General features: G+C 48.2%; 1 protein-coding gene across 1 annotated transcript in view; it reads right to left on the bottom strand.

Moving 5' to 3' along the window:
* trrap (transformation/transcription domain-associated protein) overlaps positions 1-22,327 on the bottom strand; it is a 96,172-nt gene extending 73,845 nt beyond the window's left edge. The window contains exons 1-21 of the mRNA XM_076298803.1: positions 21,348-22,327; positions 21,043-21,092; positions 20,727-20,837; positions 20,234-20,338; positions 19,870-19,953; positions 19,669-19,725; positions 19,441-19,566; positions 18,539-18,616; positions 18,100-18,188; positions 17,697-17,793; positions 16,631-16,769; positions 15,874-15,952; positions 14,555-14,789; positions 13,891-14,227; positions 12,990-13,087; positions 12,476-12,670; positions 11,754-11,945; positions 9,031-9,196; positions 8,267-8,523; positions 7,813-8,013; positions 1,264-1,415 (exon numbers count right to left, since the gene is read on the bottom strand). Of these exons, the coding sequence (XP_076154918.1) occupies positions 1,264-1,415; positions 7,813-8,013; positions 8,267-8,523; positions 9,031-9,196; positions 11,754-11,945; positions 12,476-12,670; positions 12,990-13,087; positions 13,891-14,227; positions 14,555-14,789; positions 15,874-15,952; positions 16,631-16,769; positions 17,697-17,793; positions 18,100-18,188; positions 18,539-18,616; positions 19,441-19,566; positions 19,669-19,725; positions 19,870-19,953; positions 20,234-20,338; positions 20,727-20,837; positions 21,043-21,092; positions 21,348-21,447 (2,948 nt within the window). The 5' untranslated portion in view covers positions 21,448-22,327. The remainder of the gene's footprint in view (positions 1-1,263; positions 1,416-7,812; positions 8,014-8,266; positions 8,524-9,030; positions 9,197-11,753; positions 11,946-12,475; positions 12,671-12,989; positions 13,088-13,890; positions 14,228-14,554; positions 14,790-15,873; positions 15,953-16,630; positions 16,770-17,696; positions 17,794-18,099; positions 18,189-18,538; positions 18,617-19,440; positions 19,567-19,668; positions 19,726-19,869; positions 19,954-20,233; positions 20,339-20,726; positions 20,838-21,042; positions 21,093-21,347) is intronic.
* Positions 22,328-22,467: the final 140 nt, after the last annotated feature.

Genomic DNA, 22,467 nt, shown 5'->3' with positions numbered 1-22,467 from the left:
TATTTGTGTCTGGGCTGGCATTTGACTCGGCGTGCCATTATTTACCCGCTCCGATGGGGTCTGCGGGACAGAGAGGGAGAGCAGCGCGAGGCTCCATCCTGGCCGCCCGGCCCCGCTTTTTAGAATGCCAAATGCCAGCCGCACCCGTGATGGATTGCACTATTTCATTATCGCTATTTAAAAGACCCGGCTTCCCAGAAGTGGGGTTGAAGGGAGGGAAAGGAGAGAGAGAGAGAGAGAGAGAGAGAGAGCGAGAGAGAGAGAGAGATAGAGGGAGAGAGGGAGGGAGTGAGTGAGTGACGGCGAGGGGGAGAGTGCCAAATCAATTCAAATTCATAACACCGTGGCTGCCACTTGAATGGGCCTCCATTATACCTGGTGGCATTTGCGGTATTAGGAAAGCATTCTGTCCACTGAAAGGGAACCTTTCTCCACGGTGACCATCATCATCATCATCTGCCAAGGTGCAGAGAGGAACGAGAGAGAGAAAAAACGGAGTGAGGAAGAGACAGAGGGGGGGGGGGGGAGAGAGAGAGACTAAAGGGGAAAAGGTGGAAAGATGGGATGTCATGAATCAAGACATCTGACAGAGATGACTTCCCTTCCCGCCTGGCCGCCTCACAGCTGACAGTCTTCATTACGGAGCAGAGAGCCAGCGTCCAGAGAGAGGGGCTGCGCGCGTGTGTGTGTGTGTGTGTGTGTGTGTGTGTGTGTGTGTGTGTGTGTGGGGAGAGGGGTTACAAGCGAGCGTTTGGGGGTAAACAGACGAGGGAGAAAGTCAATTAGGGCCGGCTGGGGAATCAATGGCACCGTAATGCAACCCTCCCACCACACCACCGCAGCAGCCCAGGCAGAAGCATCCGAGTAATTAGCCCTCTCAGCAGCCGTGCACAGCCATACGAAGGGGAGAGAGAGAGAGAGAAAGACAAACAGATAGAGAGAGAGATGAGATGGAGAGAAAGAAAGAGAGGAAGCGGAGCATGGACCACCCGCAGTGCTGTCAGGGGCTACAGATGGAGACAGATGGAGCGCCGGGCCAGAGGGGGGAAATGATGTCAATAGCAACCCCCCCCCACCCCACCCCACCCAAAACCATGGCAATCGGGGAACCTTGAGCGACAGCGGGCTGTGAGCGCCATCAGGGTAGGGTGGGAGAGGGAGCTCTGTGAATGTTGATTAATTGGAGCATTTGGCATCGGGCAGGTGGCGCCCCAGGTGGGACACGGTTCACGCTCGCACGCACGCACGTGCTGGCTGTCTTACTTGGGGTGCGCCAGGAGCTGGTAGAGCGCGTGCTTGTTGTCCTCCAGGCTCGTCATGGCCACCAGGAAGCACTTGATGACCTCCCAGGCCTGCCGGCGGTAGTAGGGCTCCGTGTTGGCACTCTTCAGGCAGTCCAGGGCCGTCTCGATCGCCTGGGGGGGGGGGGGGAAGAGAGAGAGAGAGAGAGAGAGAGAGAGAGAGAGAGAGAGAGAGAGAGAGAGAGAGAGAGAGAGAGAGAGAGAGAGTGAGGGAGAGAGATTAATGATCAGACTGTACCACAAACACACACTGAACAATGACTTAGAACATCCGAGGCAAAAGAAACTTTTCAGAACATTTCGTGAAATGGTGTACAGGTGAAACCGACCAAAAGAATGCATCGACCCAAAAGTCCAAAAAAAGTCCAAATTACACACACACACACACACACACACACACACACACACACACACACACACACACACACACACACACACAATCACACACAGTTTATGAGTTGTCCTCCTTCAGGGACGAGAAACATTTCATCCTTCATTCAGGCTAAACTGAGGAAATGATGACTCAGGACAGCATCTGAATTCACAAAGAACCCGTGTGGAGCCCCGTCCGCATTAGAAAGCCCAGGAGGCTGTGCTGCAGCGAGCAAGCTCCGAGAGCGGCAGTTCTAGTTCTAGTTTTCAGAGAGCGGAAGTTCTAGTAAGCTTGGCCACGGAGGTCTCGGAGCCTTTGGAGCAGTAGCCTGGGAGACGGAAAACTGGAAGCTGTTCCGCCCAGCTGGGGCAACACTCTGAAATGTCACTTTGCCTCGTAGGCTACACATGTAGCGGGCATTCCCATGTGGATTGTCGGCTTTAGAAACGGGCCATTCGTCAAAGCGTCTCAGTGCTCCGACCGCGGCGTGCCACACTCTAGCGTCAGACCCAGCGGAGCACGGCGGCTTTCACAGTCGGAGCGAAGTTGGCCAGTCGGGCGCGAACCACACCGCCCTTCATGAGAGCAGCTCCACTCACGGCTCCAATCAGAACTCAGGGAGCCAGGGGATAGAGGGGCACACGAGAGAGAGAGAGCGAGTGAGAGAGAGAGAGAGAGCCCGAGAGCGCGAGAGAGTTAGAGAGAGAGAGTTAGAGAGAGAGAGTTAGAGAGAGCCCGAGAGCGCGAGAGAGCGAGAGAGAGAGAGCGAGAGAGAGAGAGAGAGAGCGAGAGAGAGAGAGAGAGAGCGAGAGCGAGAGAGAGAGCGCGAGAGAGCGAGAGAGAGAGCGCGAGAGAGAGAGAAAGAGAGAGCGAGAGAGAGAGAGAGAGAGAGAGAGAGAGCGAGAGAGAGAGCGAGAACAAAGCAAGGCAATGCTCTGAATTCTAAAGATCTGTAGCTAACGTTACCAGTATATGAAGTTGGGAGGAAGAATTCAACTTAACTTTGTCTAGGATCTTTGTCTCGCCAAAAATCACTGCAACCAAACTTTCTCAAGGAGAGCTTCAAAATCTGTTTCTTCTCTCCTCTCCAAGGGGGGGGGGGGGGATTAGACTTGAGATGGGCTTATTACGATGCCAGACTATGAACGTCTGGTGCTTCATTACCTCCCCCACCTAGAGCCCAGGCCACAGACTCAAATAAGCTTCACAGGCTGCCTGGGAGCAGGCCAGAGATAACGAGAGCACAGGTGAGAGAAGGAAGGATGTGGAAAAGAAAGGAAAAGAACAGCGGGCGGGGGGGGCGGGGGGGGGGGTGTACGCCGGCGAAGCAGGCGATTGCTTCAGTCAGCTCTCGTACTTGTCTTTCCAATCTCATTGGAGGACTGTGTGCTGCTCAAGCAGAGGAGATGGACGTGTTGGAGCCTGCGCCAGTGAATATTGAGAAGGGCTGGGAGAGAGGAGAATTGGGGGCGGGGGGGGGGGGGGGGGGGTGGCATCAATTAACTGCTCCATCCTAGGGAGGCATTAGCATGCTTGAGGAATGGGCAGAGACCTAAGCCACTCACTCTCCATCATTTAGGGGGTGGGGGGAGTGAAGGTGGGGGGGGGGGGGGGTAGAACAAAGATGGGGGGGGGGGTTGGGACACAGACTCCTGACAGGGCGTATTAGGGGTGATTTGCAAACTCTCCGAATGGAGAAGCAGATTCGCTTCAGCTGGGCTGATGTCAAAACTCACCATGAATACAACACACCCACACACACCCACACCCACACCCACACCCACACCCACACCCACACCCACACCCACACCCACACCCACACCCACACCCACACCCACACCCACACACACACACACACACACACACACACACACACACACACACACACACACACACACACACACACACAAAGAGCAGCAAGAACAAACAAACAGGAACAAACACTGTCCCTCCCACACATCCATTATGGGTGCTGAAGTGCTCTGGGAGGATGCTACTGCTGTGCCTTGGAGGGACAAGAGTGACTTATGGGAGTGTGTGTGTGTGTGTGCGCGTGCGTGTTTATGACTGTGTGTTTATGTAAATGGGTATTTGTGCACCGGGTGATGTTAGGGGGCGGTGGGGTGTGGGTGCTCTGCTGCTTAATCCATGCAGACATTATTGACACACACACACACACGCACACACACGCTGGGGCCCATGGCAACGGTGCGACCGCATGCAAATTAAATTACAGCGTGTGGGACGCGGGAGAGGCAGTGGCAGCGGCGGTTGCGTTCGGCGGCAGCATCCGTCTTTGAGGGGCGAAACGCAATTACAGAAATGACAGTTCGTGTTTTCCCGAGCAGTGGCGAGCAGCGGCAGGAAGAGCCATTAGCCGGAGTAAATAATCCCGTCAGTCGCACCGGCCCCGAGATTGATTAAAGGAGGAAGGGGGGGGGATGGAGGAGGAGCAGGAGGAGGAGAGGAGAGGAGGATGAGAGGAGGAGGAGGAAAAGACAGGAGCGACAGCTTACAGCCTGATGATCTATTTAATTACCTGAGGAAGAGACTGTCTTCGTTCTTTGAGCGAGAGAGAAAGAAAGAGAAGGAATAAGAGAGCGTAAGAGAGGGAAGAAGAGAGAGATGCGCCTCTCTTGACAAGGATTCATGGTTGTGGGAGAATGGGACCCATCCCTCCCCTCCGTCTGCTGTCTACTGTGCACAGCTGAAATGAGTAAAAGGGGATGTGTGTGTTTGTGTGTGTGAGTGACTATGTTTCATGTTCGTGTCTCTGTGTGTGTGTCTCTGTGTGTGTGTCTCTCTGTGTGTGTGTGTCTCTGTGTGTGTGTGTCTCTGTGTGTGTGTGTCTCTGTGTGTGTGTGTCTCTGTGTGTGTGTGTCTATGTTTCATGTTAGTGTGTGTGTCCGTGTGTGTGTATGTGTGTGTATGTTTCATGTTAGTGTGTGTGTCAGTGTGAGTGTGAGTGTGTGTGTGTGTGTGTCAGTGTGAGTCAGTCAGTGTGTGTGTCAGTGTGAGTGTGTGTGTGTGTGTCAGTGTGTGTGTGTGTGTGTGTGTGTGTGTGTGTGTGTGTGTGTGTGAGAGTGTGTGTGAGAGTGTGTGTCAGAGAGACAAAGAGCATCTCTGACTATGAGAGATCTCTTTTGAAACGTGCGACATCAAAGTGGAGAGCTCGTGAGAACGGCACACAAGTCAGGCTTTGTGATATGTCACAAAAAGGGAGAAAGACATGCAACATGCACTCACACACACAAACATGAGACATGATCCAATAACTCTGAAAAAAGCAGATGAAGAAAAATAATTAAAAATTTTGGTCTGCAAGTGGGCGCAGTGTTTACAGCAGCAAAGAGCACACATTAGCGTGTCGTGCAGAGACCACCAGGAAGGGAATAAATAAATAAATAAATAAATATTTATTTATTTATTTTAAAAAAAGAGTCTCCATCAGCCTGCCTCTTTATCTAATCTTCACTTCCTGGCCCATTCATTAGACCTGCAGACTACATCTAATGGCCTGACATATATATCCATCCAAAATTCTCTGCACAAAAAAAAAAATGAGCCGCCATCATTCACTGCAACTTCACGTCACAGACCTCGCTGCTGACGCAAATACAGTCCAGGCTTGGTTCATTTCAGGCATCCAGGAGAAAGCCACAATCTAGCATTGATTTATCTTTTATTTTCCTTTACCCCCTCCCCCAAGAAGCCATAATAACACATCTTCAGGGTAATGGATGGTGTAGGAAGCAGCCAAGGCAAATTCTGCCACTTGGGCATTCATGTGTTGCTATAAAATCACGTATTGCTTAAGTTCAAGTAGATCGTGTTGACACTGTGCGGCCATCACAACGCATTAAGACACACAGCATTTACTAAAGACACACACGCGCGGATACACACACACACAAGGCACACGGCACACTTAATCCCATCAGCAAATGGAAAATGGAAAACCAACAATCCCTTTGTTTAAAGCCAGAGCAATCAAGTCTAATGCTGCATTTACACGTGGCTGGCTATTTTCATAAACGGACATTTCACCCTCTCCGTTTTCATAAATAACATTGCACACTAGTGTTGTCACGATACCAAAATTATGACTTCGATACGATACCTGCCATAAATATCACGATGCTCGATACTAAAACGATACTATGGCGAAATCCTAAGATATCTGGAGGACTCATACCTCCTCCAAGTGTATAGAGTCATTTGTGTTGAATTCGGTGCACTTTTGTAGTGTGCAGGTCAATTCTGGGTTCTAAACTTCTAAACTTCCTACATAATTATTATTTATTTATAGTCAGTAAAATAGTAGGCCTACTTTGTGTGATTAAGTCCTTTATTGTTTGTTATAGTTCATTTACATTGTGTTGTGTTTTGGCAATAAAGTAGCTTTAAATAGCCAAAGGCTAGATCAAGGTCAGTGTTCAATTACTGCATGCAAATCACTGAATGCTATGCAGAGAGGCATTACGTCTATTTCTTTGATAACATTACGTCTATTTCTTTGATTTACATGATTTGCTATCACGTACTGTAACAATAAGCCGCTATTATTATTAGGACTCAACACGCTTTGGTGGTATGCTGTGGGCTTTAATTAGCGGTCTACATGCCATGACAAATAATACCAGTAGTACTGACCGAACATGATAGATCGTTTACAAGTTATGGTAATGTTATTCTGGCGTGAACATTGCGCTTTCATCACGTTAGCACCCTATGATTACAGCTGGTTATGTCTCGTCAAAATGATTACAGCTCGTTAGCCTATGTCTCGTCAAAATTCATTGATGAAGGAAGGTTCGCTTTATCCAAGAGAACCATACTCGTTTCACTTAGGCTAGACTAAAACATAAGAGAAGAACTTGGCACTAACCATGTAGTCGTGTTTTCTATAGCATATTCCTTAACCTGTCGTTCTTTGAACTCGTTAAAAATGTTGGGATATGTCTGCGAGGTGTTTAGCCAAGTTCCATGCGTAGCCTACTGCTTTTAAATGACTTTGAAACATATTTTACAAACGGGCCTCTGTGTACCTGATGACTTGCCTTCACTATTCGCGATGTATCCGAAATAGTTGCAAATTTCACTGCACCTTTTGTTTTATCCACAAGGCCTAGAACTGTCGGCAAAGAACTATGTTGACGTTGGCTGCGCACTCACTCACTCAGAGCTGCCTGCTTGACACGCCCACTTGCCTAGATGCGTGCAAGGAGCAGTGAGAGCAGCAGTTCACACAGACACAGAACTTTATTATTTTAATAAAGTATCGATTCTAATAACGTCTGAAATCGTATCGTTTTTTGCGTGAAGGCATCGTGATACCTTTTTAGTATCGATACACCGTGCAACACTATTGCACACACCAGGTCAGTTTTCAGAAAAGTTTTCGTTTACATTAACCCGTGTATATGTCGTCAAGAGCATGCTGAACCTGTAGGTGGCAGTGTAATGAGAAGCTCAAGCCCATGTTAGCCAACCAGAATCCCAAAAATAGAAAAAACAGCAACAGATCACTTCCTCTTTCTCTTTTATGTCGCAGTCAGACATAACAAAATCTCCACCTCATCACATAAATCTCCGTTTGTACCTGTTTAGACTCAAACGAGCAGAGTTCACCCAAAAAAACGTTTTTAAAAACTCTGTTTGCGGGTGGGTAAAACCTCCGTTTGCGTCAAACGCAGATATCACCGTTTGCATCGTTTTTGTTGTCGTCTAAACACCACCTAAGGCTAGAGCAATCAATAGTTTGATGCAGACCAAGATGGGGCATCAGCGAGCATTCAAGCTGATTTTCCATTCTTATGCCCATCATGAAGAGAAATGCCATGGGATTCCACTGGGCACTGGTTTCAACAAGATATGCCCATTAGAAGACTGGCCAGTGTCAAAAAAAAATGCCTATTAAAGATTAAAGACTACAAAACATTCCACTCAAGGAATTGTTTTCTATTAAAGAGTAGGAGGAGTTGACCTACATCAAATGGCAACATGTGCCAAGTAACAAACAATATGGATTCTCATTTCCAGTCACTTCATATATGCTATGGCCAAATCTGATCCGGTTAGGCCAGTCTATATTAACCTTGACCGGTCACTTTTAAGACATTTAAGACCTGCGCTCACCTTCTCCATGGGCAGCTGAATGGAGGCCTTGCAGTCGTTGAACTCCACCTTGATGCTGGGGCCCTGCACCTCCGTCACCACGTACTGCAGCCGCTGCGACTCCTTCAGCATCTTGCGGTTGCTGCCGCCAAACTTGCCGAGCACGCGGTAGGCTACGTGCGAGATGTTCTCCGCCGGGTTGCGAAGTGTGCGCCACAGTGCCTGCAGGAAGACACAGTCCAATTTTTACGTCACATTACACATACGTACTTTACCAATTATGTGCACACGTAAAGGATTTGGCTCCAGCAGTTGGGATCAATTAGGCAGAGAGACACTTCCAATATACAGTATAACCCACATATATACATATAAAACACATATATACAGACATTACACCCCCCCCCCACTAACCAATCAAACCCCCCCAGCACGCCCCACCCTGCCCGTCCCTACGCATGTTCCGGCAGCTCACCTGCATCAGCTCGGCGCGGACAGGCTGGATGTGGTCGTACAGGAAGTCGGGCTGCAGGTTGTCCACGCAGAGCTCCAGCGTGCGCAGGCCCTGGCTGACCAGCGTCTGCGAGCCGTTGAGCGCCGACACCAGCGGGTCCATGAGCATGGGCAGGTAGGGCAGCAGCGAGCTGAGGCGCACCGGCACGGTCAGACACAGCTCCACAAACAGGTCCTTCATGTGCTGCTTGTGCAGGCCGCTCTGCAGCATGTTCAGGCCTGGGAGATGTACACACACGCACACGTACACACACGCACACCCACACACACACACACACACACACACACACACACACACAGGGATAGCATTAGACATTACCGTGTACAATATTCATCAATCTACACACATTTTTTTCTCTAAATGTTTAAAATCTAATTATACAATTATAATGGCACTAAAAAGGAGCTACTTAAAAACTAATCCAATTCCAAAAACCACTTAATGCCCTTAATTATTCTAATAACCAAACCTTCTGCTGAACATACTGCAAATGATTCAAAACAACACAACGACAAATCCTTATAACATTATAATCCTTAGTTACAACACTAGGTGATACGCTGATATTTCCTTTTTTTATTTTACAGGATTACACCCTTTGAAGGTGTGTTGTAAACCCAGTCGATGTGTGTAAGCCTAGCCTTGGGGGGTCAGTGTGTGTGTGTGTGTGTGTGTGTGTGTGTGTGTGTGCGGTGTTAACGTGTGTTTGGCGTGGGTGAGCGTACCCTGGAGCAGGTTGGGCAGCAGGGGCAGGAACTCCTGGTAGAGCAGGTCATGGCTGCCGCCCCCGATGGAGCGGAAGAGCGCCCGCAGGAGCAGGAAGTAGTTGTAGGGCTCTTTGGCCGACTGGGCCAGCTCCATGGAGCTGTTCACGATCTTATGCAGGTGAGGCTGGAGGAGGAGGAGGAGGAGGAGGAGGAGGAGGAGGAGGAGGAAGAGGAACGGAAGGTTAGAGAAGGTATAAACACACACACCTACACGTCTCACGACTTTGTTCATCTCACGAGGGAAATCAAACAACTTTGATGGAACGGCAGTGATGACTTATTTTTTTGTGAGAACCCAGGGCACTTCGTGACAGTCATATTAAAATAATGAGTCACTTAAACAAACACACATCTCATCATGGACGTGGAAAGAAACCTACACTGTTATGAAAGTGCTCGGGTATCTAATAAATATTTTGAGCAGTAATCAATATGCCCCCAGCCATAATCGTAACATCAGAGCATTTCACATATACGCAGATTTGTTTTTGTGGTTGCCCATCCCTGTGACATAAACATGGGCTGGGGTCTTGTCATCTTCATTCAATTCTGTTTCATGCGTGTGGTTTTGACCAAGGGCTGCTGGTGTACGCCACTACAACACGTCTGTGTAGACCAGTGGAACAGTGCTGCCTGCTACACTTCAATGGCACAGAAATGGTGGTTAGAGAGCAGCAGCCGAAAAAACAAAAATGCGACCGCCGCATCATACATCATCTCCAATAAAGCCGTCTCTTGTTTTTAACACGGCGGAGACAAAAATCGCAGGCTCCGATCCCCCGAAGCCAAAGGCAGCCGATGAAAAATGCATGCCCTCAAAGTGGCGCAGGACATCCTGGACACGAGCCGCGGCTAAATAACACGGTCTAAGCGCTCCCGCTCAACCGCCCGACCTTGGTGGTGTTGTTACTATTTTCTACCAATTGAGACGCCACCGAGATTATCTGACACAAGCGGCGTGACCGTCCCCCACAACACACACACACACACACACACACACACACACACACACACAGAGAGAGTAGTGTGGCAGGATCGTCCTTCAGGGATGGCTCCCCTGGGCCTGCTTGCTGAGCTCAGGCGACGGCGACGCTGCTGGCCTTCGGCGTGTGAAAAATGAAGGGATGACGGCGCGGCGGATGAGTGATTACTCCTCCTCAGCTCAGAGAGAGGCAGCGCGAGTGGCAGAGAAAGAAAGAACGAGAGAGAGAGAGACAGAGACAAAAACAATGGCCCTGGCTTCTCACATCTAAAGGGTCATTGTCAGGAACTGCTCCAATTCTTTATATTTTACACCCCCCCCCTACACACACACACACACACACAGTTTGGCACTTTTGCGAGAAGTCGTCATTTCACACTATCACGGGATGCTTTATGGCTCACGGATTCAACGGCGCAAACCCCCCACACAGATTTTACAACGAAGGAAAAGGTCAAAGTCGTATTTCTGGTGGACGTCAGCAGAAAAGCAAGCAGCTCGGATAGGGAAGGACACTGATTCAGGGATTCAGTGGAGGGTGCGACTCCACAGGCAACACCAAAGCCCACTACTCACTCCGCACACGACACTCGCCTCCTCTCCCTTCACAGCTGCCCGCTGAGCTAGGGGCCACAAATTAAGAGGCTGCTGGACAGAACTCAACTCCAACTGCACATTTGGTTTTTCCCACTAGATGTGCGCTTGGAAGACTTGGTGTGTGCGTGTGTGCGCGTGTGTAAAATGGAGAACTGGAAGTAGGCCCAAAACTCTTGCCAGGTGTGAGAATATTCGGCCGTTCTAATTTCCGTAACAACACCGCACCTTGTTCGCCAAGAAAAGTCCAAAGTGTCTGAGAGAGGAGTCAAAAAGTTAACAGTGGGCATGGCTGACTGAAGCTGTCAATCAACTGTATTAGCCGCTCCCACATCAGGGCATCTCTGACACGGGTACTGAGCTGAAGAAGCCTGCCTATTGCAGCCCCCCCCCCCTTTCCCCTCCTCTCACAACCTCCCCTTGGCTCGATCACTCCCGCCTCACCCCCCCCCCCACCACCTCATCCCCCACCCCCTTCACAGCGCTTTGTGCGTGACCTTCAGCAAGGGCTCGCCTGTCAATCGGAGGTGCCAGTGCCATTTCTCAGAGCGTCGGCTGACACATCGCATTAGGCAGAGATCACTGCTGCTGCCGACGCCACCACTGCAGCATCTGATGCCATCACTGGGAATGGGGCTTTAGAGTGTGCGTGCGCCTATAGACCTGGTTTCATCGCAATGTGCAAGATTAATGCATAAACGCGCACAGCATGCATAAAAGTGTTTATGAAGAAATGTTGGGGTGTGTGTGTATAGAGGGAGTACTGGCAAATGAGTGCATATGTGCATAACCATAATGTGAGCATGTGGTGCATATTCAGTTTTATGTGCACAGTGTGTTAAAACGAGTGTGAACGTTTAAGCGTGCGCGACATATTGAATGTGACTCCATCCCTAAGGGCTCCTCACAGCACCTCACGAGATAAGCGACTGCAACACGAGACCACAGCCACAACCCTGACTCTAACGCTCCAATGCAAGAGCATCACTACCCACCATGAAGCGACAAAAACAAAATATAAAAAAAACGACATTGCGCCATCCGCCCGACTCTCCATCGCTCGGTCACAACCCAGACCCGCGCGGTCACTCGCTCGCTCCCTCACCTTCAGCATCTGCTCGTTCTCGGCGGCGAAGAGGGACACGGAGCCGAACACCAGCTTGAAGAGCTTGAGGTAGAGGTTGGACAGCTCCACGTTGGAGCCCATCTCGGGGAGCCGCTCCAGCAGGTACTCCACCAGGATGGTGGCAAACAGGGCCGACGTGGACAGGTTGGCCAGGAACGAGTTGGCAACGATCTGAAAAAGGGAAACCACGGGGGGTATTAGTACGAGAGAAAATGTAAAAAAAAAAAAAAACACCCACAAGAAGTCCTTCAAAATGCTTATGTTTCAGCAGAGTAGAAGTTGATCCAAAAGCATATTGGTATATAATTGTAAATTAAACACACTACATAAATATTTTGCAAACACTTCAGTCAAGAAGTTGTTTTTCTTTTTTTTTAAGTATCTGCTTGAACGCAGTGGGATTCGACTGTAGCAAGAGTGTTTAAGGACGGCTTAAAGAGGAATTGATGGCACGCCTGCCCTAGCCGTCTATTAAATGCCTCAAATAAATGGAGAAGAGAAGAGCTTGAGTGCCTAAGATAGAACTTTACATTTATTACGGCTTAATTAACTGCTCGAAGAATAACACATGCATCTCCGATGGCCGTTACTCAAGCCTAAAATGATTTAACATAAAGAGGAAATTAGGAGTCATTTCTTCAGTCCTCTTTATAGCGATACGTATGGGGGCACTTGCACGATACAAATGTGACAGGGTTTACCTGCAGGGCGTAGTTCTTGGAGATGCGCTCCACCATGTAGGGCACGGTGGTCTGGAAGATCTCCTTGAAGGTGAGGGGGTTCATCATGGTGAAGACGCCAGCAAAGTGCTCCAGCACCTCCTTCTCCTCCTTCATGCGGACTGTCTGGCAGTTGGCCACGCGGATGTATGTCTGACCGTTGCCTGCTATCTGTACCTAGCCAAGAGGGGGTAGGGCTCTGTGATATGGGGCTCACCGCAACCACACTGCTTTACGAACCTTGTCTGACCTTCACCTGCACGTCATCTTTCAAATATACAACATTTGTATTAAAGTATTAAATATGTAAGTATGCTATGGCTTCAGTTGTAAACATTAGCTCCGTCCGTTTCAGCATTACGTATTCAGCACATTCAGCTACACACATTTCGGGTTGCCGATGCCATACATGTCTATGGTCAAGAGAATCGTTGGGATGCCTATTCCATGCGTGTCTATGGTCAAGAGAATCGTTGGGATGAGGGAGCGGTTTTACCTGGTAAATGTCCAGGGCCTGCATTGCGTACTTGACCAGCTTGATGTAGATCTGAGTCTCTTTGGGCTGCAGCTGCTTGTTGGGAATGAACTGCGCATCTGCAGAACAGAAAAAAAGAAAGAAAGAAGAAGAGTTCTTCAGAAATAGACTCTGATGTGCATAGGGTATTAACCATATGCCTGAGCAGAATAAAAGGGTCTTTGAATTCATAAAATCTGCAACACCAAATGCTGCACAGCGCTCAACTTTTGTAATAGTACTTTTACTCTAGCAAGGGAAAAATCTTTTTTGCAGTGTTGCCCAAAGCCCATAAAAGAAACTTTGATCAGATCGGCATATGTCTGCAATGTGCCAGTCTGTCAGACGTAGATGGGGCCGTTTGCAGTGGACCCGTGTACCTGCCCACACCTGCCTTTTCTGAAGATGTGGCGAGTTCGCCAACTCTCTGAAAACACAGCCCAGATAAAGGTTCCCTACATAGCCATAAAGCACATAAATCTGGATCCACTTCAGTGGAAATGAGCGTAGAAACAGTTTGCTTCCTCTGAATAGTGGCGTGAAATCACCGCGATGCGTGCAAAATAGGAGCGCATCAGCCGTCGGCACTGCTGTCTGCCTTCTTTTGGGCGAAGACGTGCGCAACAGTCCGTCAAGCACTTCTCTCTCACACTCTCACACACACACACACGCCCTTTTACTTTGAGTGGCACCACAATTTTACGGTGCTCATGCTCAGCGATTACAAAACCAGACACTTTTTTTGCATAACCCCATAGTCTTGGTACTTTATTGTAGTGGTATTTTAGAACTTGTTAGTGCCAAATTATTAAAACCTACGTATAAGGGAACTATGAACCCACCCACAACCATAAAGGTTGGGACGGGCGAACAGTAGCCTTACCTCCAGGTGCCTTGCACGAGGTGATGCCCCAGGTGATGGTCTTCACGCCGCACACCAGCGTCTTCACCAGGCTCCGGCAGTCCGACACCTGGAAGGTCTGCTTGTCCTCCTTCTCGCCGGGGCGGTCGAAGGGGGTGGCGGGGGCAGGGGGTGCGGGCGTGACCGGCGTGGGGGGCGCCGGGGGAGGGAGGGCCGGCGTAGTGGCGGCCGTGGGGGTGGCAGGGACGCTCGGGAGAGCGCCGGGGTCCACCACGCCCATCTCGGACTGGGGCTTGCACTTCTTGAAGATGGCGGGCAGCTGGTAGCGAGCGATGGTGTGGAACTTCAGCACAAACACCTGTGAGGAGAGAGAAAGGGACGAGTGTCTTTGATAAGCAACACAAAACTGCAAACAAACTCAATTGAAGCCTTAAGCCACTCAGATCTCTGTCCATTACCCGTGCTGTAGCACAAACTAACATCTCACTGACACCAATTCATTTTTGGTCATGAATTAGATGTGTAATTTTTTGCTGGATATTTGAAGTGACCTTGGGTGTAAAACCCCTATCTATTACCATTATAAGAAGGTCTACTGGTCAGCGAACCCCCTAAACAAACTCGGTCATTAAAATGAGGTCTGTCTAAAGACGCCTAAACCCACTGACCCATGCCTGCCCCTCACCTCCAGCATCCTCATGAGGATGTCGCGGCCGTTGCCGTTCTCCTGCTCGCTCTTGGAGCGGATGCAGTCCACCAGGTTGAGCAGCAGCTTGCAGGACATGGTCTGGATGCTGCTGGGCAGCGACTCGTCGTCGATGTTCTTGGCGAAGAGCTGCACGGCCAGCGAGAGGTCGGTGAGCGGCAGGTTCTGTCGCACGTGGTGCACCAGGTCCGCCAGCGTGCTGTAGGCCAGGGGTCTGCAGTGGAGGAGAGGGCAAAGGTCAAACGAATAGAGGACAAGAGGGGTCAAGGGTCCATTCATTCATTCAAGTCAGTCAATTAAACTGCGATGGTAACAATGTCGGCTTTAAGAATCAACTCATCAGAAATTGAACATGAGTTTGCTAGTCAACTGTCATATTTAGCTGATTCTTATGTCAATAATTCCAATAATGTAGTTAGTGTTTCCAGTTGCCTTATTGTGTGCAGCTTCTAAATTCTAAATCAAAATTTCCAGAGAATATTTCCACCGTCAGAGAAATTTGTCCCGGCAGCTTCCAAAACAAAAGCCTTTCTTTTCCAAAACTTCTGATCTCTTTGCACCTTTTGGATTTTTCAAGGTTCATTATCCCCCCCCCCCCAATCCTGGGTTGTTTGGCAGCGTGGCGACTCGAGGGAGGTGGAGACAGAGAGTGGACAGGGAGGGCAGGAAGAAATGACACTAATGGTTCTGACAGATCAGCCGTCTAGGCGAATTAGCCGAGCGCGGGCTGACGGCCGGGCCACGGCTCGGCTGGGGTGGGGGGGGGGGGGGGGCGTTGGCATCCGCGCAGCACCTGCGGGGCGGGCGGGCGGAAGGAAGGAAGGCGGGCAGCCGCAATTGCCAGGACGGGCTTTCGGGCCCCTTGACAGAACGTGTTGCAGAAATGACAGGCTGGCAAAGAGACGCGGGCACCTGCCTCTCTGGTGCGCACTGGGGCAGCGCAGGCTTTGGTACATTAGCGATCCACTCGGCCAAGCCTGGTTCGCTCAACACCCGCGCACCCACACATCCCCCCCCCAATCGCCTGCCTTCATGGGAGCTGGACTGGAACCCAGCCCAGTGACTGGGGAAAAAACGTCCGAAATGGCTACAGACGTTGCCTTCTCTCAACATCACCGTCAACATTCTCAACAGCTGATGGCAGGTACGCCAGCGAGCAGTGCCAGCGCTTCCGGAACCTTCCTGAGCCCTCTCTCATAACAAATCACTTCCACGTCAAAAGCCTCTCCCAACGTTTTGGAGAGGGGAACAGTGAGGAGGACAGAGTGAGAGTGTGTGTGTGTGTGTGTGTCTCTTACCTAAGGGTCTCCCGGGCAGTGTACCCTGAACCAATGAGTATGGACTCGTCAAACAGCTTGTCCATGCATGGGATGAACTCTGCAAAAAACAAAAGAAGAGATTGGTTTCTGCCATGATCTAGTTTTACCTTCTGAACACCACACACACACACACACACACAAATAAACCCAGACACACACAGCCATCTTTCTTTGTCACATCAATAAGGACTCCTGGAGGTTTAGCGCGCCTGATTGATTTAGATTTCTCCACAGGGCTAATGATTAGACAGAGTGTATCACTTTCCCTGCCCAAGCACTATTGATTGAGGGGAGGATGGTGAGGAGTCTGGGACAGCGTCGCTCAGCAGGCTCACACTGGCTCAGTCTGGGGATCCCACCCACGCTATTTTAATAACGTCAAGTGAAATCCATTTCTCAATTTTTAGTGTCCACGTTAAGGTAATAAGTAACTACCAAACAAGTACATTTTCAAGTGGAATACAAGTCCAGTGTCAGCATTAAGTTAATATTTAAGTCCAAAACAAGGACATTTAACATCATATGAAAGTATTCCCCCATTCCATTCATCTTTCATACATTTATACATTATTTCTTTCTGAGAAAGAACAGGAAGTCTGTTTTGATCTAGTAGTGCTAATCAGAAGATAGACTTGCTGTTTTTAACCTACAACAATGTGTGCTCAGAGTCTGTGAGTGTGTGTTCCGCATCTGCGCAGGTCAGTGGTGTGAGTGTGTGAGAGAGAGAGACACTTACGGCTGCGCAGGTCAGTGGTGAGGATGTGCTTGGCGGCGATGAGCAGCTCCTTGCGCAGGTGAGCCGTCTCCGGGGGGCAGTTGGTAAGCAGCTGCAGCATCCCCTTCACCATCTGCTGAGAGTACTTCCCCACCAGGTCCTGACACACACACACACACACACACACACACACACACACACACACACACACACACACACACACACACACACACACACACACACACACACACACACACACACACACACACACACACACACACACACACACACACACACACACACACACACACACACACACACACACACACACAGCCATTATCGCTCCCGATTCCACTCCCAGGCAAGGTGAAGATTTCAATTTGGACAAGACTTTGGGGGAAATCAAAGAGAGTAGAGACGAAATGACCAAGCACCACCTAGGGCCGCACTTGATTTCATTTATTAAAGCCCTATAACGAGCAGTGGCAATTTAATCTGTATTTCACTCGGGTGATTAAGCGATTCTGAATTCAGTCCAATTTCAGAGAACCGCACCATCAATGAATTTAGAGTCAGTTCGCTTGTATAATTTAAATTCAACCGAGACCCTCGTCAAGATTTCCACTCCTTCTCAATCCTCCGGACTCCGAGTTTTCCAGGACTGATTCCTTGAAATCCAGACCCAGCACGGCATAGTTTAAGACATGGATCAGAGGTAATCACTGTTACGACACTGAGAATTTCTGTAATGAGAACTAGCAGGCTTTACAGAGCCTCACAGCCAACCATTAAAAAAAGAACAGGAGAAGCTTGAATGTGAGAACAGAATTATGTGTTACACAGATAGTAGACTATGTGCTCTTGTGCCTTTTCAACTCTGAACATTTATATAAATCCATCAATATTATATTTATTTTCTTATTCAGTCAAGCACTTTCAATGACCAATATCTATCATTTCAAAACCTTTCAGGGGTCTATTTTGCTTCTCTAGTTTCAGACTTTCATGGATTTCAAAGACCCACAAGAACCAGGCCTAGTTTACGGACAGCACACAATTGTAACAAATGGGTGAATGAATGCAGTACCTGATAGATGCGGATAATGTAGGCCAGGAATGACAGAGTCTTGATCTGGGCGGCAATGAAGTCGGCGTACAGCTCTTTGTTGTACAGCTTGTGTTGCCTGAAATAAGGTTTTGCAGTTTGTCATCATAGCATGGAGAAAGGTTGGATCTGCTTTATCTCAAAGGGTGCTTATGTTGACAGCAGAACTGATATTCAATGCTAGCCCAAGGCTATAGCTACCCCTATTGGTCAACCATAACCAATACCAAGACCAAAAATATCCAAATGCTAGTTAGGCATTTAATTAATGGGACCATAGTAAGGAAGTGCAATGTCATTGTCAACCATATATCTTTGTTCCAAAACATTCTAAAAACATCTTCTGTGTGTGTGTGTGTGCGAGTGAGTGAGTGAGAGATCCTACCTGGCCTGAGGTGACACCTGCAGCATGATGGTGTTCATGATGAGTGGCACGAACTCCGACACCACGTTGTGAATGTTGAGCTTGTACAGCTGCAGAGAGAGAGAGAGAGAGAAGAGAGAAAGAAAGAGAGACCAAGATGAGAAATACACCACACACAGGTTGGCCTGATCGATTCCCAATCAATACAACCTGGGCAACAGTGTGACCTCCACACCAAAGGAAGCCCTCCACACAAGAGGCAACCTTATGAATAACTAATACTACCCAGGCCTGGGGTGGCACAAAGCTGTTCAGTCAGCTTGCACAATAGAAGAACATCGGCATTCATGTTACAGCTGTTGCAACTGTTTTACAGTCTAACACCTTCATAGCCAGCATGTTTACATGGTGGAAATATTTTGCCATGCATTACCAATGTACAATCCCACAGCACACTTACCTGGTACATAAGTACGACAATGATGGGAAGTTCTGCCAGCACCTTCAGGGACAGTGAGCCTCGTGGTATAATGGTGTGCTGGAGGACAAATGAAAAATAAACAGGGTGAGTTTACATGTGTTCACTCATCTCTTCAAAACACACTCAACATCCCTAGTCTTTGCTAAATCAAAAGTCTTTTCAAGCCATGAAGAAATACAACAGGACTCATTTTAGGAAAGGAGTATGCTGAACCTAGCTTACAGTATGTTCAAACGACCAAAACAACAGAACAGTGATGCCCCCAAGTGGCCAGACATCATCCAACACTTTCGACTTCAGATGACATTGGGAGAATGCAATGCTATGCAAAGGATTGTGGAGTTCGCATCATTTGAATAACATTAGAATAACATTAAAATAGCCTCGGTACAACATGCCCACCAAGGCATTGCCACCTCGCTCTATCGTTTGATCTCTGGGCTTTGGGTGGCCCTGTTACCACGCTGCACAGCACTTCACCAGCCAAGATGCTCAGATCTTATCAGTTTTGCTTTCAGCACCCAGCCTGTGTGGCAATTTGTGCACACACACCAGGACACACACAGAGGGTGTCTGCTGGGTTAAAGATCATCGCTCTCATCACTGCATCAGCAGCTGATGGTGCCTGAAAGTGCATGAGTGGACCACTGAATAACAGGAAGTGGTTTGCCCCCGCCCCAACAGAAGGCAAAAAGCAAAGGAGTTACTAATCAACGAGGGGCCCACTTCTCCAATCAAAACGGCTGGTGACTGAGTAGAACTCACTCAGGATTTGTGTGATAGCACATACATGATAGTCATGTAGAAATTAGTGGATGTCAGTGTAATTCTGTGTGTGTGTGTGTGTGTGTGCGTGCGCGCTCGCATGTGCGTACTGTTACCGTGCGCGTCTCGCTGTCCTCCCTCTCCGGTGCCGTCTTCACGAGCACGGACGTGATCATGCCCACCATCTCTGGAGAGGGCACCGTGTTCTCCGCTATGACCTGGGGGTTCTCAAAGTACCGCGCCTGCCACACAAGCACACACACACAATTAGAGAGGTGCACGAGAAAAACTGCTTTTAGCAGAAAAGCCAACTACAAATCAGCTAAATGGGTGGGACAGCTTACCACGACTTTTGGCAACTCTTTGTAAATCTGCTTCACAAAGTCCAAGAAGTGATGAATCTGGAGAAAGAACAAAAAGGTTGCACTATTATCAATTAACACTTGCACTATTATCAATAAATAACACAGGCTCTGGGCAAACACTAACAAACAAAAATGTTACTAACCAACAGATGGCAAATGTTTTTGGTGATGTAGTCTTACCTCCTGGGAGATAGGGGGACGAAACTGCTTGTGGAGTTCGATGATTATCCGAAGACAGATGAGCACGTTCTCCTCACTCTCAATCTACAATTGTTAAAAACAAACATTGCTTTACACCCTTTGTGTCCAAGGATGTCATTAGCAAAGGCAGCTGTCTGATTCCTGATTGGCAGCCATGCACTAGGTGCAGTTATGCCAAGTGACAACCGAGTATTTGGGTGTTGTTAGCAAACCCCATGATGGCTGACCCATTCGCTATTTGCTGCTCATTATGGTTAAATCATGAAATTCCTTTTTTGGCTTTGAGAAAAGTTTTTGGCAACGGCAAGACAAGAAGTGGAGCATATTTTAATGGGTAACTGACCTCCAGAAATCGGAACATCACAGAGAGGATGTTCTTGGTGTGAGGGCGCAAATGCTCATTGGTGGGAATGCGGTGGATGATTTCAAGGACCAGCTTCCTTAATTGCTGCAACAGGGACAGGATTTCAAAGACATTAACGACACAATGGCATCAGCATTGCCCTCTGAGGAAATCAGGCTTTCCAAACAGACAAAAAGCCTCACGGCAGAAGATATGAGTAAGTGAATCGGCAGCCAATTATAATAAATCACAGAATTATTCCAGTGTAACCACCATTCCGTTGTACAAAAAAAATCTAAGTCATAAAAATCTACATCTGCTATTCCAACGCTTCACAAGGGATGCTGTTAGAACCAGGAGAGGCCAATGAAAAACAATTTTTTGATAAAATGTTAATGGCCTCCCAGGCTAGCTGAGGTCATCATTATCTTTGCTTCATGAATGTCAATGTTGGGGCGAGTAAGCTTTCCCAGCCTGGTCATGCTCTGGTTACCTGTGTGGGTTTCTCCTGAAGGAACTGCACCTCCCCATCCTGGAGAAAGGTCAGGAAGCGTGGGATGATGTGCTCCAGAAAGGTGGAGTACTGAGGTGAAGATGTGACATTCTAAAATGAAAAAGAAACACTTGAGTTACTCACAGACCTCAAAATGCTGCTCCAGCAAAATGTTGAACTCAAACAGCGAGGACTATAGGATCTCCTAGCATAAAGTCCAGAGGGATTCTAGAATATGGACCGTTTCAGTATATGTATGCCTTCACAAGTTGCCAGAAAATGTGTTGCACAGGACTGAGGATGATGTCAGGCCTACCTCAAAGTTCTCACTGACTTCCTGCATCATCTTCAGCTTGGTTTCATCAGCTGGGAGGGAAACAAAGTTGAGTTGAAAACATCAGACATATGTATAGGGTCTAGACAACAGAGCTTCAAGCAGCACAACAGGCATTCAGATCTTATCAGTTTTACTTTCAGCGCCCAGATTTTTGGTACAAGGAAACAAACACACACACACAAACACACACACACACACGTACCAATCCAAGCTAAAGCACATCGCTCTCATCATAGCCTTGGCCATTGAATCAATTCCTCATTTGAATCCTGTGTGCTACTTACGTGTGTTGTTATCTGTCAGCGCTGCAACAAACTGCAGGTACTTCTTCATCAGGGTGGTCTGGTCCACCACCGTGGGGCTGGGTGCGGGCACGAAGGCCATGGTTGCAGCCGGTAGAGACAGTGTTGCGTTTAACGTGAGGCAGACGAGTGTCTGCTTCCAATCTCAATAAGAATTCATGTCCCCTGTAAATGCATAGATCGGAGGGAATCACCACAAATGCAAACGACCGATGTCCATATTTGATTAAAACTTTAAAAAATAATGTTAATGTTGAGATGTACAGTTATGGATGATGACTAAAAACAACCCAACTGCCGAGCAATCATTGAAATTAACGATCTGTTTAACTGCAATGTGTTCACTTTACACAAACCATGGATAAGCAATAGATAGCAAAGTAACAAAGTAAAGTTTACAAGCACTGAGAAACCTGCGATAGATGCAGGTAAACCCCACTTCCAAAACTTTTGGACCAGACTTCCGACGGCAAGGTATTAGGAGGACAGTGATAATCCGCAGACCATGCTTTCCGGACTGATATATTTAAACTGTTTGTGGTGAGACTGAGTAATACTACACTCACACTATTACATATATGCCAAATTCAATTACTGAACTCCCTGTAAATACCATAGGTAAATACTGATTCAGGTGATCCTCAGCAGGCAGCGGCAAAGCGCGAAACTGTTTGCTGTTGTCCTCGCGATAGACGCAGTCGCTTGTAAATGACATCAGAGGCAGCTAGCTAGCATGCTAAACCATAGCACATCAACGCAATTTACAATGCTGTGGCGAAATAAATCCACACATATCTTAAGCTGTGGTGTATTCAAATCCTGCACAAGCGATTCGCTTCCATCTCTGGAGAGAACCCCCATGAAAATCCTCAGGATCAGTGAATTAATCAGGGGCTAACCAAACGCTCTCAAAGAAAGAAACCGCTAACCGCTAACAGCATTGCTAGCAGTCAGCCAAATCAGTCCTTGTTCTTTCCTCAATGTCCGCGATATCCCAAACACATATACACTGTAAATGTTACGTTTTTGCATACCATATGAACACCACATGCATGTCTCTGGGAAACACCAAACAAAGCATTTACAACCTTAATTATTAAGA

The sequence above is a fragment of the Alosa pseudoharengus genome, unplaced genomic scaffold, assembly GCF_046254945.1.
Source record: "Alosa pseudoharengus isolate Yale_2024_CS ecotype anadromous, Long Island Sound unplaced genomic scaffold, YU_APseudo_1.1 YU_APseudo_1.1_scf_21, whole genome shotgun sequence".
NCBI lineage: Eukaryota > Metazoa > Chordata > Actinopteri > Clupeiformes > Clupeidae > Alosa > Alosa pseudoharengus.
The sequence above is the reverse complement of the archived record's forward strand: the minus strand, read 5'-3'. Positions and strand labels throughout refer to the sequence as shown.